Consider the following 17481-nt stretch of genomic DNA (forward strand, 5'->3'; position numbering starts at 1 on the left):
CGCTAGCTGGGTCGTGCACGCGTGCGGTCCTAGACCTATAACAGTGGCACCCTGGCGGCCAGCGAAGCTGTGGCGGAACAAGCTACACCGTAAATCAGTTCACCGTAGACACGACGCGGCTGTGCCGGCGTCCGGCAGCCGGCACCAGGCAGCCATGTAGAGATTGGCTGACCAGGGCGCCACGTACTGCTGATAACCTCGATCCGAGCGATAGTTGGGACCATATCTGTCGCGTCGTGAGGAATGCCCCGCACGCGCCGTTACGTCCGTGGCGGTGCATGCCACACTTTGCGCCACATTGTGCGCCACAGACCGTGCCGCCGCCAGGCGGCACAAGCGCCTGCCAGCGCACGCGAGGGCTATCTCTGCGGCTTGATGCACGCTATCAGAGCGGCCGCGGCCGCAGGACTGTGGCGCATGCCGCAGCTTGATGCACGCCCTGTGGCTACGATGGCGTCACGGTCAGTCGACCTATCGGGATATGGCTTGCCATGGCGCCACAATCACGTTAGCGCCGGTGCGCCACATGTGAGTCCCGTGGTCGCTGCGCCGCGCACGCGCCGGCGAGTCAGTCGTGGCGCCGGCCAAGCACACACGCCCACATCGCGTTCTTAGTAACTGCCTGTGGCGGTGCGATTAGCGTGAGGCGGGCAAAGACAGCCGCCGCGAAGGTATGGCGTACCACGGCACCCTGCGGCGCCCGCAGGGTTTGTGGCGGTGCTTATCGACGCACCGCCTCCACCGCCGCTGGCGCCGCAACACCAAGGGCTCTGGATGGTGATTCCCTCCTGTTAGTCATTGCCGGTGGACAAGCATATCCCAGATATATATTCGGCAGTGTCCGCACGTCCCGGTCCAGCTCTACCCCCCTCCACTAATCCTCTACAGTCCCTGGTCCTGGCCACCGTCGTTTGTCGTATCGTCAGCGCGTGCCGGATCGGATCCGGGCAGTAGCATGCCCGACAGTGTTCGGCTTGCGTGATCACTCAACTGGCCCAAACTCGAGCCCAACTCGAGCCCCGTCCTTGTCTCCGGCTGCCCGGTGTGCAGCCGAAGTGCCTGCCGTCATGGCGCACGAGCAGCTGCCGGCGCGCGAGCCGGCGATGGACTACGCCATCGGCCAATATCGTATCGGCAACGAGATCGGTCGTGGTAGCTTTGCCAACGTCTACAAGGGCGCCCATATGGTAGGTACCGGGCCTTTATGGTGCTGACAGCAGAAAACCGATAGCGCAGTGGCCGTCAAGTCGGTCCTTCGTGCCAAGCTCAACAAGAAGCTTCTGGAGAATCTCGAGTCGGAGATCAAGATCTTGAAGACCCTATCGCATCCTCATATCGTGTCGCTGCTGGACTGCCAGCACTCGGCAACGTACATCCATCTCGTCATGGAGTACTGCTCGCTGGGCGACCTTTCGTATTTTATCAAGAAGAAAGACAAGCTCGCGAGCATCCCCATGGTGGCGTCTATGGTCGAGCGGTTTCCGAACCCTCCAGGCGGCGGCTTGAACGAGGTCGTTGTCCGTCACTTCCTAAAGCAGCTCGCAAGTGCTATGCAGTTCTTGCGCGATCGCAACCTCATCCACCGCGATGTGAAACCCCAGAACCTGCTACTGTGCCCGTCGCCAAAGACCGAGGAGGAGTACATTGCCATGGGCTATGCTGGCCGATGGGGTCTGCCTGTGCTCAAGCTTGCTGACTTCGGATTCGCGCGTATCTTGCCGTCGACGTCGCTGGCGGAGACTCTCTGCGGTTCGCCTCTCTACATGGCTCCGGAGATTCTCCGTTACGAGAAGTACGATGCCAAGGCTGACCTGTGGTCGGTCGGCACCGTGCTCTACGAGATGACGATGGGCAAGGCTCCTTTCCGTGCGTCCAATCACGTCCAGCTTCTGCGCAAGATCGAAAAGACCGACGACCGCATCAAGTTCTCCGAGGACGTGCCGGTGTCGGACGACATGAAGCTGCTCATCCGTGGCCTGCTCAAGAGAAACCCTGTGGAGCGAATGGGCTACAAGGAGTTTTTTGAGGACGAGGTCATTTGCGGTGACATTCCTGAGCTCCAGAATGTGTCGCTCAACATCCTCGTGGAAGACAAATTCATTGCTGAGTACATTCCAGCAAACACGCCTCCGGTGCCTGGAGCACTTTTCCCTGCGACAGGCCGCATCAGCCCAGCAGACAGAGCGAGCCCGGCTGCGCAGCCAGGACCTACGCGTCTGTCGCCGGCGGCATACGAACGTCGGCCCTCGCCGCCAGGGATCGCAGCTGCGCCGATGCTTTCGGCCAACACGACGACGCCACCGGTGCCTGTGCCGGGTACGCCTGCCCGCGGCCATCGATACTCGATGCCTGCCGACCCGCACGCCGCTCAGGCGGCCCGTGCTGCGGTTGCTGCGGGGCCCGAGCCGTCTTCGACCACATACAGCAACGGCAGCTTGCTCGACAACGCAGAGTCGTCCATCGTGCCCATCAATCATGGTAGGGCCGGCGCGTCGCTCTCTGCAACGTCTCGTCCGGAGGACGAGGTCATGTTCGAGCGCGAGTACGTCGTGGTCGAAAAGCAGACGGTCGAGGTCAACGCGCTGGCGGACGAGCTCGCCAACTCGCCTAAGCTCCGCACCGCGGACCTCCAGCGCAAGTACTCGATGCCAACGCGCGGCCAGTCTCCGCTCTCAGTCAGTCCGGTCCGCATCCGCAGCACACACGGAGGCGGCTACAGCGGCCAGGGAAGCTACGAGCGCAGACTGACGTACGGCACTTCGCCGTCCTCGACACTCGCCAAGGCACTGTCGATGGCGAGCGCGCGCTTGTTTGGAAAGTCTGACCCGTCGTCTCACTCGTCCAACTCGCCGCCTGCGTTATACGGCTACATCGCTAGTCGCATTTCGGGGGCCGCGCAGCCGACTTTGACGGCAAAGGAAGACGTCATTGACGAGAAAGAAGCGAGATGCATTTCTCGTATCGAGGATATCTACCAAAAGTCCAACGCGGTGCACGAGTTCGCCGAAGTCAAATTCTCGCAGCTTCTGCCGTTGACACCGTCGGCCGACGTGACCCCCTCGACCGAGCTGACGGCGGATGCTGTGATCGCTCTGTCGGAGGAGGCTCTGGTACTTTACGTCAAGTCACTCACGCTCCTTGTCAAGGCTACAAACCTTGCGGGCGAGTGGTGGTCGCAGAGCGACGGCACGGGCGCGTCAAGCAGACTGATCTACGATCTCCAAGTCGTGCGCGAGCGCTTCAACGAGGACCTGAGCAAGGCCGAGTTCGTGCGCATGAAGCTTGCCGACCCCATGGGCAAGGGCGTCCCTCAAGGAACCGAGATCCTGACGAACGATGTGACCGCCGAAAAGCTTATCTATGACCGTGCGCTCGAGATGTCCCGGGGCGCGGCAGTAAACGAACTCATGGGCGACGATTATCGCGGGTGCCAGTTGGCTTACGAGACATCGCTACGTATGCTCGAGGCTCTCCTCGAGCAGGACGGCCCCGAGGACTGTATCGACGAGGAGGACCGTCGGACGGTCGAAAAATGTGAGTAACGGGCGCCGCAGACGTCCAGTTGGCTGTACTGACCCAATAGTCATTACGAGTATCCGTAAGCGCCTAAACAGCCTTAAAAAGAAGATTGAGACTCTCTAAGCCGTTGCTGTGTGAGCGCAGCGGCCGTAAAGCGCATATATACATACGTTGATTTGATTGTTTTTTTGAAGATTTTGCTTTCCTTCCTACTCCAGCGAGGAGTATACATTTGGCATATGATTTAGATCATAAGGTTGCACGGGTACGGTTAAATTACATATAAATCGGAAGACTACGGTCATTGGTGTCTACCGAGATATTCATGACGACGGAAGTCTGCATGGAATTGTTTGGTCTCGCTCTTTCGTCGCCAGTTGAAACATCTACGCGAAAGAGTATGGAGTAGGTGCTTTGATATTAGGTTATGGTCTCGGCGGCGTTGTGTTTCTTTCGTTTTGTTATCGTGTCTGCTACTCTCTTCTCTAATTCTGAATATAGTTGGATACTAGCTATTATTTGTTTATATTATGAAAAAACGCCTGCGGGCGAAAGTTTTGTTATGGTTCCTGGACTGGATGGCCGACTTGAGCGACTTCGTACATATATAGCTTATTATCGTTTCCAAGTGTTGTTCCGTTCCTAGTTGCGGGCATTTATGCCTGTAGTTGTTTTCAGTCAGACGCTGCTGTGGACTGAGGCCTGTGCAGCCTTGCGGGCCGCGCGCCGGAAGGCTCGGCAGGGACAAGCGGTCTACGTTACAATATCGTCTTTCCGTACCCGGCAGCCGTGACCAGCGCACCTCTTGTTTTCTGTATGTTGCGTTATCTAAATATACTCTGCTCATAAATCGCGGTAGATAAAGTACATAGAGAGCGCGAGATCTGTTGGCGATCTCAGAGGAGACCACGTCTCTGTGCTGTGCTCGCTCTCAGGGCCGTGGTATTCTAAACGCTACGAGTAGATTGCGTATATCAGATCCAGCATGGCTAAAAATGCAGGGACCACACGGTGTAAATACAGTGTGCTTGCATTTGTTGGCATGCGACCTTATCGGCCAGGCAAAAGTAAAAAAAAATTTATGATTCAATCCAGGATCGAACTGGAGACGTTCTGCGTGTGAAGCAGATGCCATAACCAACTAGACCATTGAACCACTTCTTATTTTGAGTGTGGCACCATGCTTACTTAACCTGTTTTAGAGTGAAGTAGGGTAAAATTAAACCAAGAGAGTGCTTTGCGCTAGACAATACTCTCTCAGTCCACGGACGCCATGCAAAAAGATTAAAAATATGATTCGACCCAGGATCGAACTGGGGACGTTCTGCGTGTTAAGCAGATGCCATAACCGACTAGACCATCGAACCACTTCTTGTTAAGATAAGGCAATGCTACACTACTTAGTCTCTTGGGAATATTTACCCTGCGTTACGTGTTTCGAGACCTGAGCCTGCACATTCGTCCCCGAAGAGTCTCTGGCCAGCGGTTACTGCACGCCATGACCAAGCAAATTACGCCGGTGACGGTGCTCACTGGGTTCTTGGGTAAGTCGTTCCTCATCTCGAGGCGAAAGGGCCAGTACTGATGTTGCAGGGGCCGGAAAGACCACGCTGATGATCTGTAAGTAGCCAGCCGTTGCCCATGACGCCTGTCGCGGACCAGACTCCATGAGACCATTCTGACCCTGCAGCTCTGTTGAAGCAATTCCCCTCAGACTACAAGGTCGCGATTCTCAAGAACGAGTATGGCGACGTCGAGAGTAGGTACATCTGCCGGACAACGCTGACCTAGAGTCGACTCGGCTCTGAGTGCGCAGAGCTCTTCCAACATCGCGGGCGTCACGGAGATGCTTAACGGCTGCTTGTGCTGCGTCTTGACGGGCCAGGTGCGTGCGGCGATCCAGGAGATTCAGGAGAAATACGCGCCGGACCGGATCCTGGTGGAGACGTCGGGCAGTGCATTTCCCGCGACGATTTCCATCCAGCTCCGGGACCTGTCCAGGGAGCTCGAGACGGCGGACGTCCCTTACGGCATTCGCCTGGATGGCATAGTCAACGTCATTGACGCCGAGAACTTCACGGGCTACGCGGACACGTCGCAGACGGCGCTGATGCAGGCACAGTACACAGACCTGATCGTGTTCAACAAGTGGGAAGGCGTCGACGAGCGCAAGTTTGATCTCGTGTGGGATCGGGTCAACGACGTCAACACGGACACGCCCAAGATCAAGTCGAATAAGGGCACAGTGCCATTGGACGTGATCGTCGGGCTGGATTCGAAGCTGAGCTCGTCGGCCCTGGACGCGGCTGGCCACGACTCATCGACCTGCGCCGACCCGGGCCATGACCATTCTGCCGGTGAGGGCCACAGCGCCGAGATAGAGACGCTGCACATCAATCTGGTGCCGACTGAGGCCCCCAACCGTCTGGCAGACTTTGCCTCGTTTCTGAAGAGGGCGCCGCGCGATGAGATCTACCGGATCAAGTTTGTGCTGCGCGTCAAGGCAGACGACCGCGAGAGCTGCGGCCTCGAGCCAAAAGCGGACGCCTCGGACGAGCTGGCTATCCTCAACTGGGCGTTTGGACGCTACGACTACACTGTGCTTGACGACAAAGCGGCGTGCGAGCGCGCGCTGGCCACGCTGAAGGGCAATGACGGCGTCGGGACGATCATGGTCGGCCGCGGTGACAGTCGGATGTGGCTCAAGCGGATCAACAAGATGCGCTGGCTGGGTCCGCACGCCGAGGTCACAGTGAAATAGAGCATAATGGACAGGGGGTGACGTCACAGGCCCGGACGTCTGTTTCGGCAAGCGCGGTCGCCGGACGGCTGTGTTTTCGTTGGGCCTGACGGTTGTGTACTTAGACAATACTAGTTTCACACGGACCCCTGGCCACAGGCCCGGCACGATCGGCCCAGCCGCGCAGGCGCTGAGCGCAGGAGCGGCAGATTGTGCCAATCGTAGCGTAGATTTGCCGACGGTCGCGCGGGGCAGTGCTGGTGACGGGCATACGTCAGCGCACAAATAGGCTCCACTCTCCCATCTCGGTTGGTAGCGGGCTGACCAGATCTCGGTAAACAGTCGAACAGCCAGTCGAACAGCACTCAATATGGCACAACTGTGGCAGACGCTGACGGAGGTGTACCCACCGGAGCCCAAGTTCACGGAGAAGGACCTGCCGGATCTTTCGGGCAAGGTAGGCGGCGGCTCCGGCGGCACTGACCCCAGGTTTACCTTGTGACGGGAGCCACCAGCGGCATCGGCCTTGAGCTGGCCCGGGTGCTGTACTGGAAGAACGCGACAGTGTTTGCGACCACGCGCACCCAGACCGCGTTTGACCAGGCGTACGAGGATATCATGGCAACGCCGGCGCGGGGTTCTCACCCGCCGTCGAGCGGCGCGATTTTCGCCGTCACGATGGACCTGAGCGACCTGACGACGATCAAGCCGGGCGTGGACAGCCTGCTGGAGCGCACGCAGCACCTGGACGGCGTGTGGTACAACGCTGGAGTGATGGAGCCGCCGGAGGGCGCCAAGACGGTGCAGGTACGTGCGACCGCGGCCGGGCTGACAGCAGAACTACGAGCTGCAGTGGGGCGTGAACGTTGTCGCGCACTATGTGCTGAACCGGTACCTGACTGAGACCATCATCAACTCGGCGCAGGACCAGCCGGCGGGATCAGTGCGCGTGGTCTGGGTTGCGTCGGACGCCAACAACTTTGCTCCGGCCGAGGAGGGCATCAACTGGGACGACATCAACTACGAGCATACGCAGGCGTCGCAGTTCACCAAGTACGGCCAGTCCAAGGCGGGCGACATTCTGCTGGGCACCGAGTTTGCGCAGCGGGTGACGGGCACGGGCGTGCTGTCGCTGGTAAGGAACTGGAGATGCCGAGGCTGACGACAGTCGCTGAACCCGGGCCACCTCAAGACAAAGCTGTTCCGCGAGATGTCGAGCTGGCGCCAGACGCTGGCCGACACGTTCTCATTCACGCCGCGGCTGGGGGCGATGACGCTGATTTTTGCGGGCTTCTCGCCGCGGATCAGCGAGAAGGACAATGGCGCGTACTTTGTGCCGTGGGGCCGGTTTGGCACGCCGAGCGCCAAGGTGCAGAAGGGCCTGGCGGCGGGGTCGTCAAGGCGGCTGTGGGAGCTGCTGCAGAGCGAGACCGAGATGTATTAAAGGACGGCGTAGAAATAAGCTGGCGTGGGCGCCATTGTTTGGTAGATGTGGCGGTGCGTGTGCGACACTGCGGACGCGGTTGCGGACGCGGTCCGCCTGCGCGAGGCGGCGTGGACGCGCTGCAGACGCGCGCGGACACTGTGTGGACGGGTCAGGACACGGGTCAGGACACGGTCCGGCGGTTGTGGCGCGGCCGGAGCCGGTCCAGGCCGGGGAGAGGATCCGGGTCCGCGGACCGACAGCTTGGCCGGGACAGGGGAGCCGGGTCCGCGGACTGGTAGGTCGGCGGAGTCTGTACGACCTGGAACCCCAACAGATAGACCGACCCAAGAGCAAGCCGACCCGGGGTCCGACAGAGGTGCGACCCGCGACTCTGTGACCCGCCCGGTGACAAATCCTCCAACCCGGCCGCCGCCGAGCTCTCCGGCAGCGCGCAGTTTACCCGCCGGACCCTGACGCTACCGGCAAAAGGATCTACCGCCGAGCTAGCCCGGCAAAAACTGGACGACGCCGGAATCGAACCGGAGACCTCTCCCATGCTAAGGGAATGTGATAACCAACTACACCAGACGCCCTTCTGCTCTATGGTCGTGCCGGCTGTCGTGGTACATTCAGCCAGGTCGGCAGGCTCGACCGGCAGCCCGGCAGCAAGCCTGGCTGTCGGACGCGTGCTGCCGGCGGCCCGACGCAGGGTCACTGCTGGCTGGTAGCACCGAGGCGTCCGACTACCAGCACGGCGGCCTGTCCCGGTGTCGGCCCGGCGACGGCCCAGCGACACGGTACCGGGTGATTGGGTTCGGTGCCTGATCTACAATACACGGCCGCGTGTCCATCTAAATCCATCCCGAACAGGTGTCCAAGCGCCCAGTTGTCACAGTAGTCATCGATGTCCGAGCGTCAGATGTTCGTGACTGAGTCGCTGTTCGTCCGTGAGCCGCGACAAGTCCATTGTTGTTGCTGCCAGACCACGCCCGCGCTAATCTTATCGCTTATCCACGCCATCTCGGCGACTCCACATCTCATCGTCCTGCCAAAAATTCTTCACCACTTCCATCCCGACCCCCCTACGCAATGCTGGAGTACATTTCGCAGACGCTCTCGGAGGCGTTCCCTCCCGAGCCCAAGTTCACGGAGAAGAATGTGGAGGAGCAGACCGGAAAGGTGGGTGGGCGCAGGGGCCGGGCTTACGCAGGTTTTTTTCGTGACCGGAGGCACGTCCGGCATCGGCCTCGAGCTCGTCCGGATTCTGTTCTGGCGCGGCGCGACGGTGCACGTCGGCACGCGGTCGCTGTCGAACTTCGACAAGGCCGTGCGCGACGTGCAGGGCACCGTGCCGGAGGACGGCGTGCGCGGCCAGCTGATGTTTGTGCGCATGGACCTGTCGGACCTGGACTCGGTGCTGGCGGCCGGCAAGTCGCTGGCCGCGCGGCTGACCAAGCTCGACGCCGTGTGGTACAACGCCGCGGTGATGGGCTACGACTCGTCGCCGACGACCGTGCAGGTACGTGGCCGCGGTGCGCTGCTGACGCCAGGGCCACGAGCTCCACTGGGGCACAAACGTCATTGGCCACTTCCTGCTCAACAAGATCCTGCTGCCGCTGCTGCAGAGCACCGTGGAGGCCGAGGGCGAGGCGCGCGCGATCTGGGTCGCGTCCGACGCCAACCTGGTGTCGCCCAAGCCGGACGGCATCCAGTGGGACGACGTGCACTTTGTCAAGCGCAAGGGCGGCCAGCTCGAGAAGTACGGCCAGAGCAAGAGTGGCGCGATCATCCTGGCGTACGAGATGTCGCAGCGGTACCCGAAGGTGACGTCGGTGGTAAGTACACGGCCGAGCGCGCTGACGGCAGGCGCTGAACCCCGGCCACCTGAAGACGAACCTGCAGAACAACCGGCCGACGTGGGTCAAGAAGCTGGGCAACGCCGTGTCGTTTGAGCCCAAGTACGGCGCCTACACTGAGCTGTTTGCGGGCTTCTCGCCGGCCGTGAAGGAGCGCAACGGCGGCTACATCATCCCGTGGGGCCGGTTCGGCCGCCCGCGCGACTCGATCCTGGAGGGCTACAAGATGAACCGGACGGGCCCGAAGCTGTGGAAGATGCTGGAGAAGGACGTGGCTGAGTACGACGCGGCTGTGGCGCCGGTGGCGAAGCCGGCGCCGGTGGCTGTGGAGGCGCCGGCTGCGGCTGAGCCCGTGGCCGCGCCTGTGGCCGAGCCCGTGGCCGCGCCTGTGGCCGAGCCCGTGGCCGAGCCCGTGGCCGAGCCCGTGGCTGAGACCGTGGCTGAGCCTGCGGCTGAGCCTGTGGCCGCGCCCGCGGCTGAGCCCGCGGCTGAGCCCGTCCCCGAGGCGGCCCCTGTCGAGGCCGCCGTCGAGGCCGCCGTCGAGACCAAGGAGGCCGTCCCCGAGGCCGTCTCCGAGGCCGCTCCCGCCGTCCCCGAGGCCGTCCCCGAGGCCAAGGAGTAACTGTATTTTATGTTATAGATAGATTGCTGTTCTATGTACACCTAAATTCCAAAAATAATGCGATTCCTAATCCCCTTAGTCCAGGTCCTCCTCGTCCATCGACAGCTCTTCGTCCGAGTCCATCTCCATCGGATCCGTGTCGATGTCCTGCTCGTGGTTCGGGATGACCTCGAGACCGTCGCCCGCCGCGTTGATCGTGACGCGCGCGGTCTCGTTGTTGCGGATCTGGTTGCGCAGAATCTGCACAGCCATCTTGTTGAGGATCTCGGTCTGGACCAGGCGGTTGAGCGGCCGCGCGCCCATGTCCTTCGAGTAGCCGTGCTCGCACAGGAAGTCCTTGGCGGCGTCGTCGACGTCGATCTGGATGTCCTTGTTGTTGGTCTGCAGGCGCTTGGAGACGTCCTTGAGGCGGATGTCGACGATCTTGCGGATGTTCTTCTTGGACAGCCGGTTGAAGACGACCATGGACGAGATCCGGTTGAGGAACTCGGGCCGGAAGTGCGCGCGCACGGCGTCCATGACGTGGGACTTGGTGACGGCGTCGATGTGCGACGACGTGGTCTGCTGGATGTACTCGGCGCCGAGGTTGGACGTCATGATGACGATGCAGTTGGCCGCGTTGACAAGCTTGCCGGACGACGAGTGGATGATGCCGTCGTCCAGCAGCTGGAGGAGTACGGTGAGGACCTCGGGCGCGGCCTTCTCGACCTCGTCGAAGAGCAGGACCGAGTACGGCCGGCGAAGGAGGGCCTCGGTGAGGATGCCGCCCTCCTCGTAGCCGACGTAGCCGGGCGCGGCGCCGAGCAGCTTCGACGCCGACCACTTGTCGGCGAGCTCGGAGCAGTCGATGCGGATCATGGCCTTCTCGTCCGCAAACAGGAAGCCGGCGAGCTTCTTGGCGAGCTCGGTCTTGCCGGAGCCGGACAGGCCCATGAACATGAAGCTGCTGGGCGCGTTCGGGTTGGCCAGGCCGGCCCGGTTGAGCCGGATCGCGTTCGAGACCGCCTTGACGGCCTCGGTCTGGCCGACGACCTGGCGCGCGAGCTCGCGCTCCATGTTGATCAGCTTGAGGTTCTCGGCCTGGGACAGCTTGGCGACGGGGATGCCCGTCAGCCGCGCCACCGTCTCGGCGATCTGGTCCGGCGTGACCAGGTCCTCGAGCAGGGCCTGGTCCTGCGTCTCCTTGTCGTTCTCGAGCGCCTCGATGCGCTTCTTGATGTCCGGGATCGCAAAGTAGCGCAGGTCGGCCGCCGACGCGTTGTCGCGCCGCCGCTCGGCGTCCTGCGCCTTGTACTCGAGCTCCTCCAGCCGCTTGCGCAGGTTGTTGAGCTCCTCGAGGCCCTTGCGCTCGGTGTGGAACCGCTCGCGCAGCGGCCGGATCTCCTCCTCGAGGTTGGCGGCCTTCTGGCGGGCGTCCGCCAGCCGGTCGCTCGTCGTCTGGTCGCCCTTGGAGTCGGACGTGTCGCGCTCGAGCGCCTGGATCTCGACCTGCAGCAGCTGCAGCTGGCGCTCGAGCGTGTCGAGCTGCTCGGGCTTGGAGTCGCGCGCGACGGCCACCGACGCCGCGGCCTCGTCGATCAGGTCGACGGCAGAGTCCGGCAGCCGCCGGTACGTCAGGTACCGCGACGCCAGCTGCGCCGCCGTCACGAGCGCGTTGTCGAGGATGCGCACGCCGTGGTGCACCTCGTACTTGGCCTGCAGCCCGCGGAGGATCGCCACCGTCTCGCGCACCGTCGGCTCCGGCACGTCCACCTTCTGAAACCGCCGCTCGAACGCGGCGTCCTTCTCGATGTGCTTGCGGTACTCCTCGACCGTGGTCGCGCCGATGCAGTGCAGCTGGCCGCGCGCCAGCATCGGCTTGAGCAGGTTGGCGGCGTCCGTCTTGCCGTCGCCCATGAGCATGTGGATCTCGTCCACAAAGAGGATGATCATCTCCTTGGCCTCCTCGATCTCCTTGAGCACGCCCTTGATGCGCTCCTCAAAGTCGCCCTGGTACTTGGCGCCGGCCTTGAGCGCGCCCAGGTCGAGCGACATCAGCCGGCAGCCGGCCAGGACCGACGGCACGTCGTTGTCGATGATCCGCTGGGCGACGCCCTCGACCACGCTGGTCTTGCCGACACCGGGGTCGCCGAGCAGGCACGGGTTGGACTTGGTGCGCCGCGAGAGCACGCGGATGCACCGCCTGATCTCCTCCTCGCGGCCGATGACCGGGTCGAGCTTGCCCTCGCGGGCCATCTCGGTCAGGTCGACGGCGTACTTCTTGAGGAACTCGTACTGGTCTCCGGTGTCGGCCGTGCGCGAGTCGATGCGCCGGCTGCCGCGGATGCCCTTGACCGCGGTCTCGATGGCGTCCGGCCGGACCTGGACCTCCTTGAAGAGGTCCTGGGTCGCGCGGTCCTGGAGGAGCGCCAGCAGGATGTGGTCCTGGCCGACGTACGAGTCCTTCTGGTCGCCGCGGATCTTGTTGGCCGCCTGGAGGACCTTGGCGGTGGCCGCGGACGGCAGGACCTGGTCCGGGGCGGGGTTCTGCGAGGGGACGCGGACGATGTGCTTGTTGATCGCGCGCTCGAGCGCCTGCCACTCGTAGCGGGCCTTCTCGACGACGATCTTGAGGTAGCTGGGGCTGCCGTCGGCCTCGGGCAGCGCCATGGCTGCCAGCAGGTGGATCGGCATCAGGCTAGCATGGTTGTATTCGGTAGCGATTCGTGACGACTCCTGGAGGATGGTCGTCACTCTGTCTGTCAGTTGCATGTCCATTGTGTGTGTTGTGCTTGTTTGATGTGGTGGGAGAGCAGGCTGGACGAGGGCGCTTTATAGGGAGCGGCCGGGACGGCTCGGATCGGGCGGTGTGGGCAGATGTTGATCGACGCGCCGACTTGGGCAATGGCGGTGGTGTGAGAAGCATCGTGGCGGTTCTAGGAAATTCCAGATTGGAGTGGAAGACACGAGAAGGAAAGTTGCCAGCGCGTGACCTAAATTAAACGGGGATGACAGCGGTGGCGCGACGGGCGGCGAATAAGGTTTTGGTCTCGGCTATTAAGTGAGATAAGCGGGCCGCTATCGATAAGGCCGCATTAGCGCGCGTCCGTGCGGCGGCTGGGCGCGGGCGCGGCGGCGCGGCGGGCCGGCCGGCGCCCGCGGCGGCGTGGCGCCGGCGCGGGGCGACCGCGCGCGGCCGGCCGGCCGCCCGCCGTCCCGGGCCCAGGCGCCGGGCACGCGCCGCCCGGCCTGGCCACGGGCCGAATCGCGGCCCGGCCGGCGCCGCCCGGCCGGCGTCGTGCCCTCGCCTGCGCGCGCGCGGCCGGCGTGGCCCCCGTTCGCCGGCATGCGGATGGACCGAATCGAAACGGCCGGCCAGGGCAGACCGAGCCGCGCGCCATCTCGCCTCTCACCGCAACGCGACCCGCCGACCTACGCTCGTTCGAACGTGCGTATGCCGAGCAACGACCGAACGCCCCGTCTCTAAGCGCGCGCGCGCCCGATATCCGATGAAGGTCCTTATTTCGCCGGAGGACCTGCTGGTGCTCTGGATGTACTATGGCATCTCCAGCAGCGACATGGAGGACATCACGTTCTACGGCGAGCTGCGGATCAAGACCGTACAATTGATCATCGCGTGCCTCAAGTACGCGCCCGGCAAATACTTCCTGGCGCTCGAGCTCACGAGCCTGCTCGGCAACTGCAGCGAGTTCAAGAAGAGAAGTACGTGCGCGCGCGGCCGGGCTGACGCCAGTCATCAGCAAGGTGCAGGACATTCTGCACGACATGGTCGACAACTCAAAGTACATCCGCGAGGACCTCGACTACTACATCTCGCTCGACCGCAACAAGCTGGACCAGTACACGGACCTGATCAAGGCCGACGCGGCCACGCGCGCGGCCATCGTGGAGTGGGCCAAGCGGCTGGTCGTGACCGTGCTGCTGCCCTGTAAGTCGCCCGGCGGGCGCGCTGACCGCAGTCCACAACCGCAAGAAGAAGCAGACCGGGATCGCGCCCGAGGACAACATGCCGCCGTACTTCAAGAAGCTGCGCAGCCAGGTCCTCTCGCGCGACGGCACCCGCTGCACCGTCACCGGCAACTCGGACTACGTCGAGATGCTGCAGCGCCACCAGGACCTCGTCGTCTCGCTCCGGCTGTTTCCCGTCATCCCGACCGACACGTACCGCAAGGTAGGCCCCGCGCGCGCGGCGCTGACCCCAGCCCGGCCTCATCCAGGCCCTCTCGAAGCTGACCGACGGCGCCATCCGCAGCAAGGACCTGCGCTGCGAGGAGCTGCTCAAGGCCAGCAATTGGGTGCTGCTCAGCCCGTACGTGCTCCCGCACTTTGTCAGCCAGGACTGCGGCATCAGCGCCACCAAGGACCCGACCGCGGGCTACGTGTACAACTTTGTCAACATCCGCCCGGTCACCTTCGACTTCCAGGCGCCGGCCGTGCTTGCGTTCGGCGGCCCCAAGCCCGAGCCCGTGGCCGACGCGCTGCCGCGGCCCGAGTTCTGCAACATCAGCCTGGCCGTCGCCAAGATCACCTACTTCTCGGGCGCGTCCGCCGTGCTCGACCGGCTCATCGAGGACGAGGAGGACATTCTCTCGCGCCACTCCTACCTCGATGGCCGCCCGGAGGTCTGGACGATCCTGTGCAACAAGCTCGCTGCATACGAGGCCACCTCGGCCGACCTCTTTCCCTAGACGCGCTGCGCGGACGTGCGCCGGCCGGCGGACGCGCGGGCTCTGCCTGCTTTGACGTCCTTTTTGGAAACGTTTTGAGTCTGTCTTTCAATTTGCAATGCAATGTACAGGCGGCGTGCGCTGCGCCCGCGGCGCCGACGCCTTTGACGCTCCGACGTGCGCGCGAAATGCCCGGTTGGCTTGAGCAGCTGCGGCGACTCGCCGTCTGGTCAGGTGACTCTTGTTTTCGCCCAAACGCGCACCGCGGCTCCTCCGGGCGGCCGCCCCTGCAGGGCGGATAAGGCGGGAGGTCCGCGACGCGCGGCATTCTGGACCGGAGAGGCCTGGCCGCGGCTGCACGTACGAGCCTTGGCGGCTGAGTAGATGGTGAGGCGGGCGGCGTCCGTGCGCTCGGTGCATCGCTGCATACGTCACCTGACTGCAAGCGAAAACTCTAACTCCTGACGTGCAGCGTACCGTTCGGCTGGTCCCGGGCGGGCCACCAAGTTTCTGGTGCTCGCCTGGGCGTGCCCCACGGGACGTACGCCCGGCCGAGAAAGACGGCACACGTTGGCAGCGACGAGCCGGAGTCGGCATGCACTGCCGCCAATGTAGACGAAGCACATCTGCCCGATTTCGCTGTCTATTTGCCCGGCGCCTAGGGACCGTCTGGAGACCGTAGCACCGCTTGTGCAGCCGGAACGCTCCATAAACAGCCTAAGAAGCTCCACAGAGAGCCTTGGAGGCTCCACAGATAGCCTAGGAGGCTCCACAGATAGCCCAAGAGGCTCCACAGACAACCTTGAAGGCTCCACAGACGACCAAGAGACTCCACAGACGACCTAGAGACTCCACAGACAGCCTAAGAGGCTCCATAGACAGCCAAGAGACTCCACAGACACCCAAGAGTCTTGCGTATGATCTTGAGCATCTGTGATCAGCGCGAGTGGTGGATCTCGTAGCTTCATGAACGCACCAGCCACATGGCAATTGTAGAGCTCCTCTGCATGTGTGTATGTCTCGCCGAAGAAGAGGGCGGGCGAGCTAACTGGCGGCCGAAGCATCAAAGTGAACGCGCCGCACAGGCAGCCGTTACCGCGTCGCGGGCGCGCTACGATCAACAGGGCACCAGGAACCAAGATCTGTCTAGGCAATTGGCCAGGCCTATCAACCACGTCCAGGGTGGGAGCGTCGGCGACCAGCCGGGCAAGCCAAAGCTTCGAAGCGAGCAAAGACCTGAGACGTGCCGGTCGTGGCTGTCCCGAAACTTTGCGGTGGGTGGCAGAGTCGACGACCAGGGCCGGGATCTGCGGTCTGAACCGGTCGGTGAGCCGGTCGGTGAAGCGGTTGGTGAGCCGATTGCAGGGATCGTGTAGAGCCCAGTTGGAGGCACAGCAAGTGGTCGAGCAGCTGCTCAGTTTTTCGAGCAGCCGCTCAGGCTGTAGAGCAACTGCTCAGGTTGTCGGGCAGCTAATCGGGCGGTCGAGAAGCTGCTCAGTTCGTCGAGCAGCTGCTCAGGCTGTCAATCAGCTGCTCAGGTTATCGGGCAGCTGCTCAGGTTGTAGAGCAACTGCTCAGGTTGTCGGGCAGCTACTCGGGCGGTCGAGAAGCTGCTCAGTTCGTCGAGCAGCTGCTCAGTTCGTCGAGCAGCTGCTCAGTTCGTCGAGCAGCTACTCATGTGGCCGAGAAGCCACTCGTCAGCGGCACGAGGCTGTGCGTGAGCGTGCGGTCGATCCAGGAGCCTCGAGTGAGTCCAGAGTCGCGGATGTCTACTTGCGCGAACTCCTGGCTTCCGCAGCCAACGGATCGCCGGCATTCCGAGCTCAGCGCGGAGTCTCTTGTCGGCATCCCGTTCTGCCTAACTACGAACAGTGCCGGAGGCGGCGACCGGCCGCCGAGCCGGCCGGCCAGTGAAACCACCCGGCGGTGTGCGTCGCTCTGGCGATTTCTGGGCCAGCGGAGTCGATCGGCTACTGCTTAGGCACTGCAGTAGACAGATAGGCCATTGCCCTAGGCAGCGAGAATGATGTCTCCAGCCAGCATGAGCCAGGTGCCGGTATCTCGGCCATTCCTGAGCGCGCCAGCACGGCCGACGGTGCCGTGGGCGGCCTCCGTGGCCCGGCGGGTCTCCCTCGGGCAGGCCGAAGACGCAATGGCAAGATGAGCCGCACGGAATGCGGCTCGACGATCTGTGAGCCGCCACGTGACACGAGCCAGGCCCCGGTCGGCGCGCGGTCGGTGCGGCTCACGCGGCTCGCGCGCCGCACGTCGTGCGGCTCAGTGCTGACCGCCGTTCGCCCTGCTGCAGCAAGCCACGGCCCCAGTGCACGAGCCTCCGGCGGCGACTCCGTCGAGGGTGGCTGCCCTGCGGGCAGGCGGGCGTGCAGCTCAGCGTCTTTCGCCGTGGGGCCACGGTGTACGCGCCTCCGGCGCCGACTCCGTCGAGGGTGGCTGCCCTGCGGGCGGCGGGCGTGCAGCCCGTGCGGCTCATGAGCCGCACGGTGTGCGGCTCAGAACTGCTTCCCCGACTCTGCCCGAAGGGCACCACCCTCGACGGAGTCGCCGCCGGAGGCGCACCAGTGTACGAGCCTCCGGCGGGGGGGGCCGGGGGGGGGGGGGGGGTCGAGGGCGGGGGGCGGGGTCACAGGCCC

At 63.1% G+C, this 17481-nt stretch overlaps 6 protein-coding genes and 3 non-coding genes across 9 annotated transcripts; 5 read left to right on the forward strand and 4 right to left on the reverse strand.

The window, feature by feature from the left end:
• The first annotated feature begins 841 nt into the window (after nucleotides 1-841).
• V1510DRAFT_234999 (kinase-like domain-containing protein) lies at nucleotides 842-3842 on the forward strand. The gene is made up of 3 exons (XM_066930530.1): nucleotides 842-1187; nucleotides 1221-3534; nucleotides 3584-3842. The coding sequence occupies exons 1-3, from the start codon at nucleotides 1068-1070 to the stop codon at nucleotides 3640-3642; spliced, it is 2493 nt and encodes an 830-aa protein (XP_066787385.1). The 5' UTR covers nucleotides 842-1067; the 3' UTR covers nucleotides 3643-3842.
• Nucleotides 3843-4601: 759 nt separating this feature from the next.
• Nucleotides 4602-4675, reverse strand: V1510DRAFT_t217. The gene has a single exon. It is a non-coding gene; the product is annotated as a tRNA-Val (tRNA).
• A 137-nt stretch (nucleotides 4676-4812) lies between these two features.
• V1510DRAFT_t216 lies at nucleotides 4813-4886 on the reverse strand. Its single transcript has one exon. It is a non-coding gene; the product is annotated as a tRNA-Val (tRNA).
• Nucleotides 4887-4960: 74 nt separating this feature from the next.
• Nucleotides 4961-6405, forward strand: V1510DRAFT_421476 (CobW/HypB/UreG, nucleotide-binding domain-containing protein). The gene is made up of 4 exons (XM_066934624.1): nucleotides 4961-5063; nucleotides 5113-5139; nucleotides 5210-5278; nucleotides 5313-6405. The coding sequence occupies exons 1-4, from the start codon at nucleotides 5018-5020 to the stop codon at nucleotides 6278-6280; spliced, it is 1110 nt and encodes a 369-aa protein (XP_066787386.1). The 5' UTR covers nucleotides 4961-5017; the 3' UTR covers nucleotides 6281-6405.
• V1510DRAFT_421478 (uncharacterized protein) lies at nucleotides 6400-7747 on the forward strand. Its single transcript, XM_066934625.1, has 4 exons — nucleotides 6400-6716; nucleotides 6749-7066; nucleotides 7098-7394; nucleotides 7428-7747. The coding sequence occupies exons 1-4, from the start codon at nucleotides 6630-6632 to the stop codon at nucleotides 7701-7703; spliced, it is 978 nt and encodes a 325-aa protein (XP_066787387.1). The 5' UTR covers nucleotides 6400-6629; the 3' UTR covers nucleotides 7704-7747.
• Nucleotides 7748-8204: 457 nt separating this feature from the next.
• V1510DRAFT_t215 lies at nucleotides 8205-8278 on the reverse strand. Its single transcript has one exon. It is a non-coding gene; the product is annotated as a tRNA-Ala (tRNA).
• Nucleotides 8279-8774: 496 nt separating this feature from the next.
• On the forward strand, nucleotides 8775-10163 carry V1510DRAFT_404558 (uncharacterized protein; the record flags this gene model as incomplete). Its single annotated transcript, XM_066932258.1, has 4 exons — nucleotides 8775-8864; nucleotides 8896-9204; nucleotides 9236-9520; nucleotides 9552-10163. The coding sequence occupies 4 exons, from the start codon at nucleotides 8775-8777 to the stop codon at nucleotides 10161-10163; spliced, it is 1296 nt and encodes a 431-aa protein (XP_066787388.1).
• Nucleotides 10164-10168: 5 nt separating this feature from the next.
• On the reverse strand, nucleotides 10169-12942 carry V1510DRAFT_421484 (P-loop containing nucleoside triphosphate hydrolase protein). Its single transcript, XM_066934626.1, has one exon. It carries the CDS (start codon nucleotides 12918-12920, stop codon nucleotides 10239-10241), a length of 2682 nt encoding a protein of 893 aa, XP_066787389.1. The 5' UTR covers nucleotides 12921-12942; the 3' UTR covers nucleotides 10169-10238.
• Nucleotides 12943-13489: 547 nt separating this feature from the next.
• Nucleotides 13490-15006, forward strand: V1510DRAFT_421486 (uncharacterized protein). Its single transcript, XM_066934627.1, has 4 exons — nucleotides 13490-13865; nucleotides 13897-14091; nucleotides 14123-14334; nucleotides 14366-15006. Exons 1-4 carry the CDS (start codon nucleotides 13652-13654, stop codon nucleotides 14849-14851), a joined length of 1107 nt encoding a protein of 368 aa, XP_066787390.1. The 5' UTR covers nucleotides 13490-13651; the 3' UTR covers nucleotides 14852-15006.
• Nucleotides 15007-17481: the final 2475 nt, after the last annotated feature.

This window comes from Dipodascopsis tothii, assembly GCF_038497935.1.
Source record: "Dipodascopsis tothii strain CBS 759.85 unplaced genomic scaffold V1510scaffold_30, whole genome shotgun sequence".
In the NCBI taxonomy this organism is placed as follows: domain Eukaryota; kingdom Fungi; phylum Ascomycota; class Lipomycetes; order Lipomycetales; family Lipomycetaceae; genus Neoaidaea; species Neoaidaea tothii.

Excerpts from the sequence above, each read along its gene's own strand:
- V1510DRAFT_421476 (XM_066934624.1), top strand. The coding sequence starts at position 5,018 with ATGACCAAGCAAATTACGCCGGTGACGGTGCTCACTGGGTTCTTGG. Across the intron at positions 5,064-5,112 it reads GGTGCTCACTGGGTTCTTGG|GGGCCGGAAAGACCACGCTG; the intron begins GTAAGTCGTTCC and ends CTGATGTTGCAG. Across the intron at positions 5,279-5,312 it reads CGAGTATGGCGACGTCGAGA|TCGACTCGGCTCTGAGTGCG; the intron begins GTAGGTACATCT and ends GCTGACCTAGAG.
- V1510DRAFT_421478 (XM_066934625.1), top strand. The coding sequence starts at position 6,630 with ATGGCACAACTGTGGCAGACGCTGACGGAGGTGTACCCACCGGAGCCC. Across the intron at positions 7,067-7,097 it reads AGGGCGCCAAGACGGTGCAG|AACTACGAGCTGCAGTGGGG; the intron begins GTACGTGCGACC and ends GGCTGACAGCAG. Across the intron at positions 7,395-7,427 it reads GCACGGGCGTGCTGTCGCTG|TCGCTGAACCCGGGCCACCT; the intron begins GTAAGGAACTGG and ends GGCTGACGACAG.
- V1510DRAFT_421486 (XM_066934627.1), top strand. The coding sequence starts at position 13,652 with ATGAAGGTCCTTATTTCGCCGGAGGACCTGCTGGTGCTCTGGATGTAC. Across the intron at positions 13,866-13,896 it reads CAGCGAGTTCAAGAAGAGAA|TCATCAGCAAGGTGCAGGAC; the intron begins GTACGTGCGCGC and ends GGCTGACGCCAG. Across the intron at positions 14,092-14,122 it reads CGTGACCGTGCTGCTGCCCT|TCCACAACCGCAAGAAGAAG; the intron begins GTAAGTCGCCCG and ends CGCTGACCGCAG.
- V1510DRAFT_234999 (XM_066930530.1), top strand. The coding sequence starts at position 1,068 with ATGGCGCACGAGCAGCTGCCGGCGCGCGAGCCGGCGATGGACTACGCC. Across the intron at positions 1,188-1,220 it reads TCTACAAGGGCGCCCATATG|AAAACCGATAGCGCAGTGGC; the intron begins GTAGGTACCGGG and ends TGCTGACAGCAG. Across the intron at positions 3,535-3,583 it reads CCGTCGGACGGTCGAAAAAT|TCATTACGAGTATCCGTAAG; the intron begins GTGAGTAACGGG and ends CTGACCCAATAG.
- V1510DRAFT_421484 (XM_066934626.1), bottom strand. The coding sequence starts at position 12,920 with ATGGACATGCAACTGACAGACAGAGTGACGACCATCCTCCAGGAGTCG.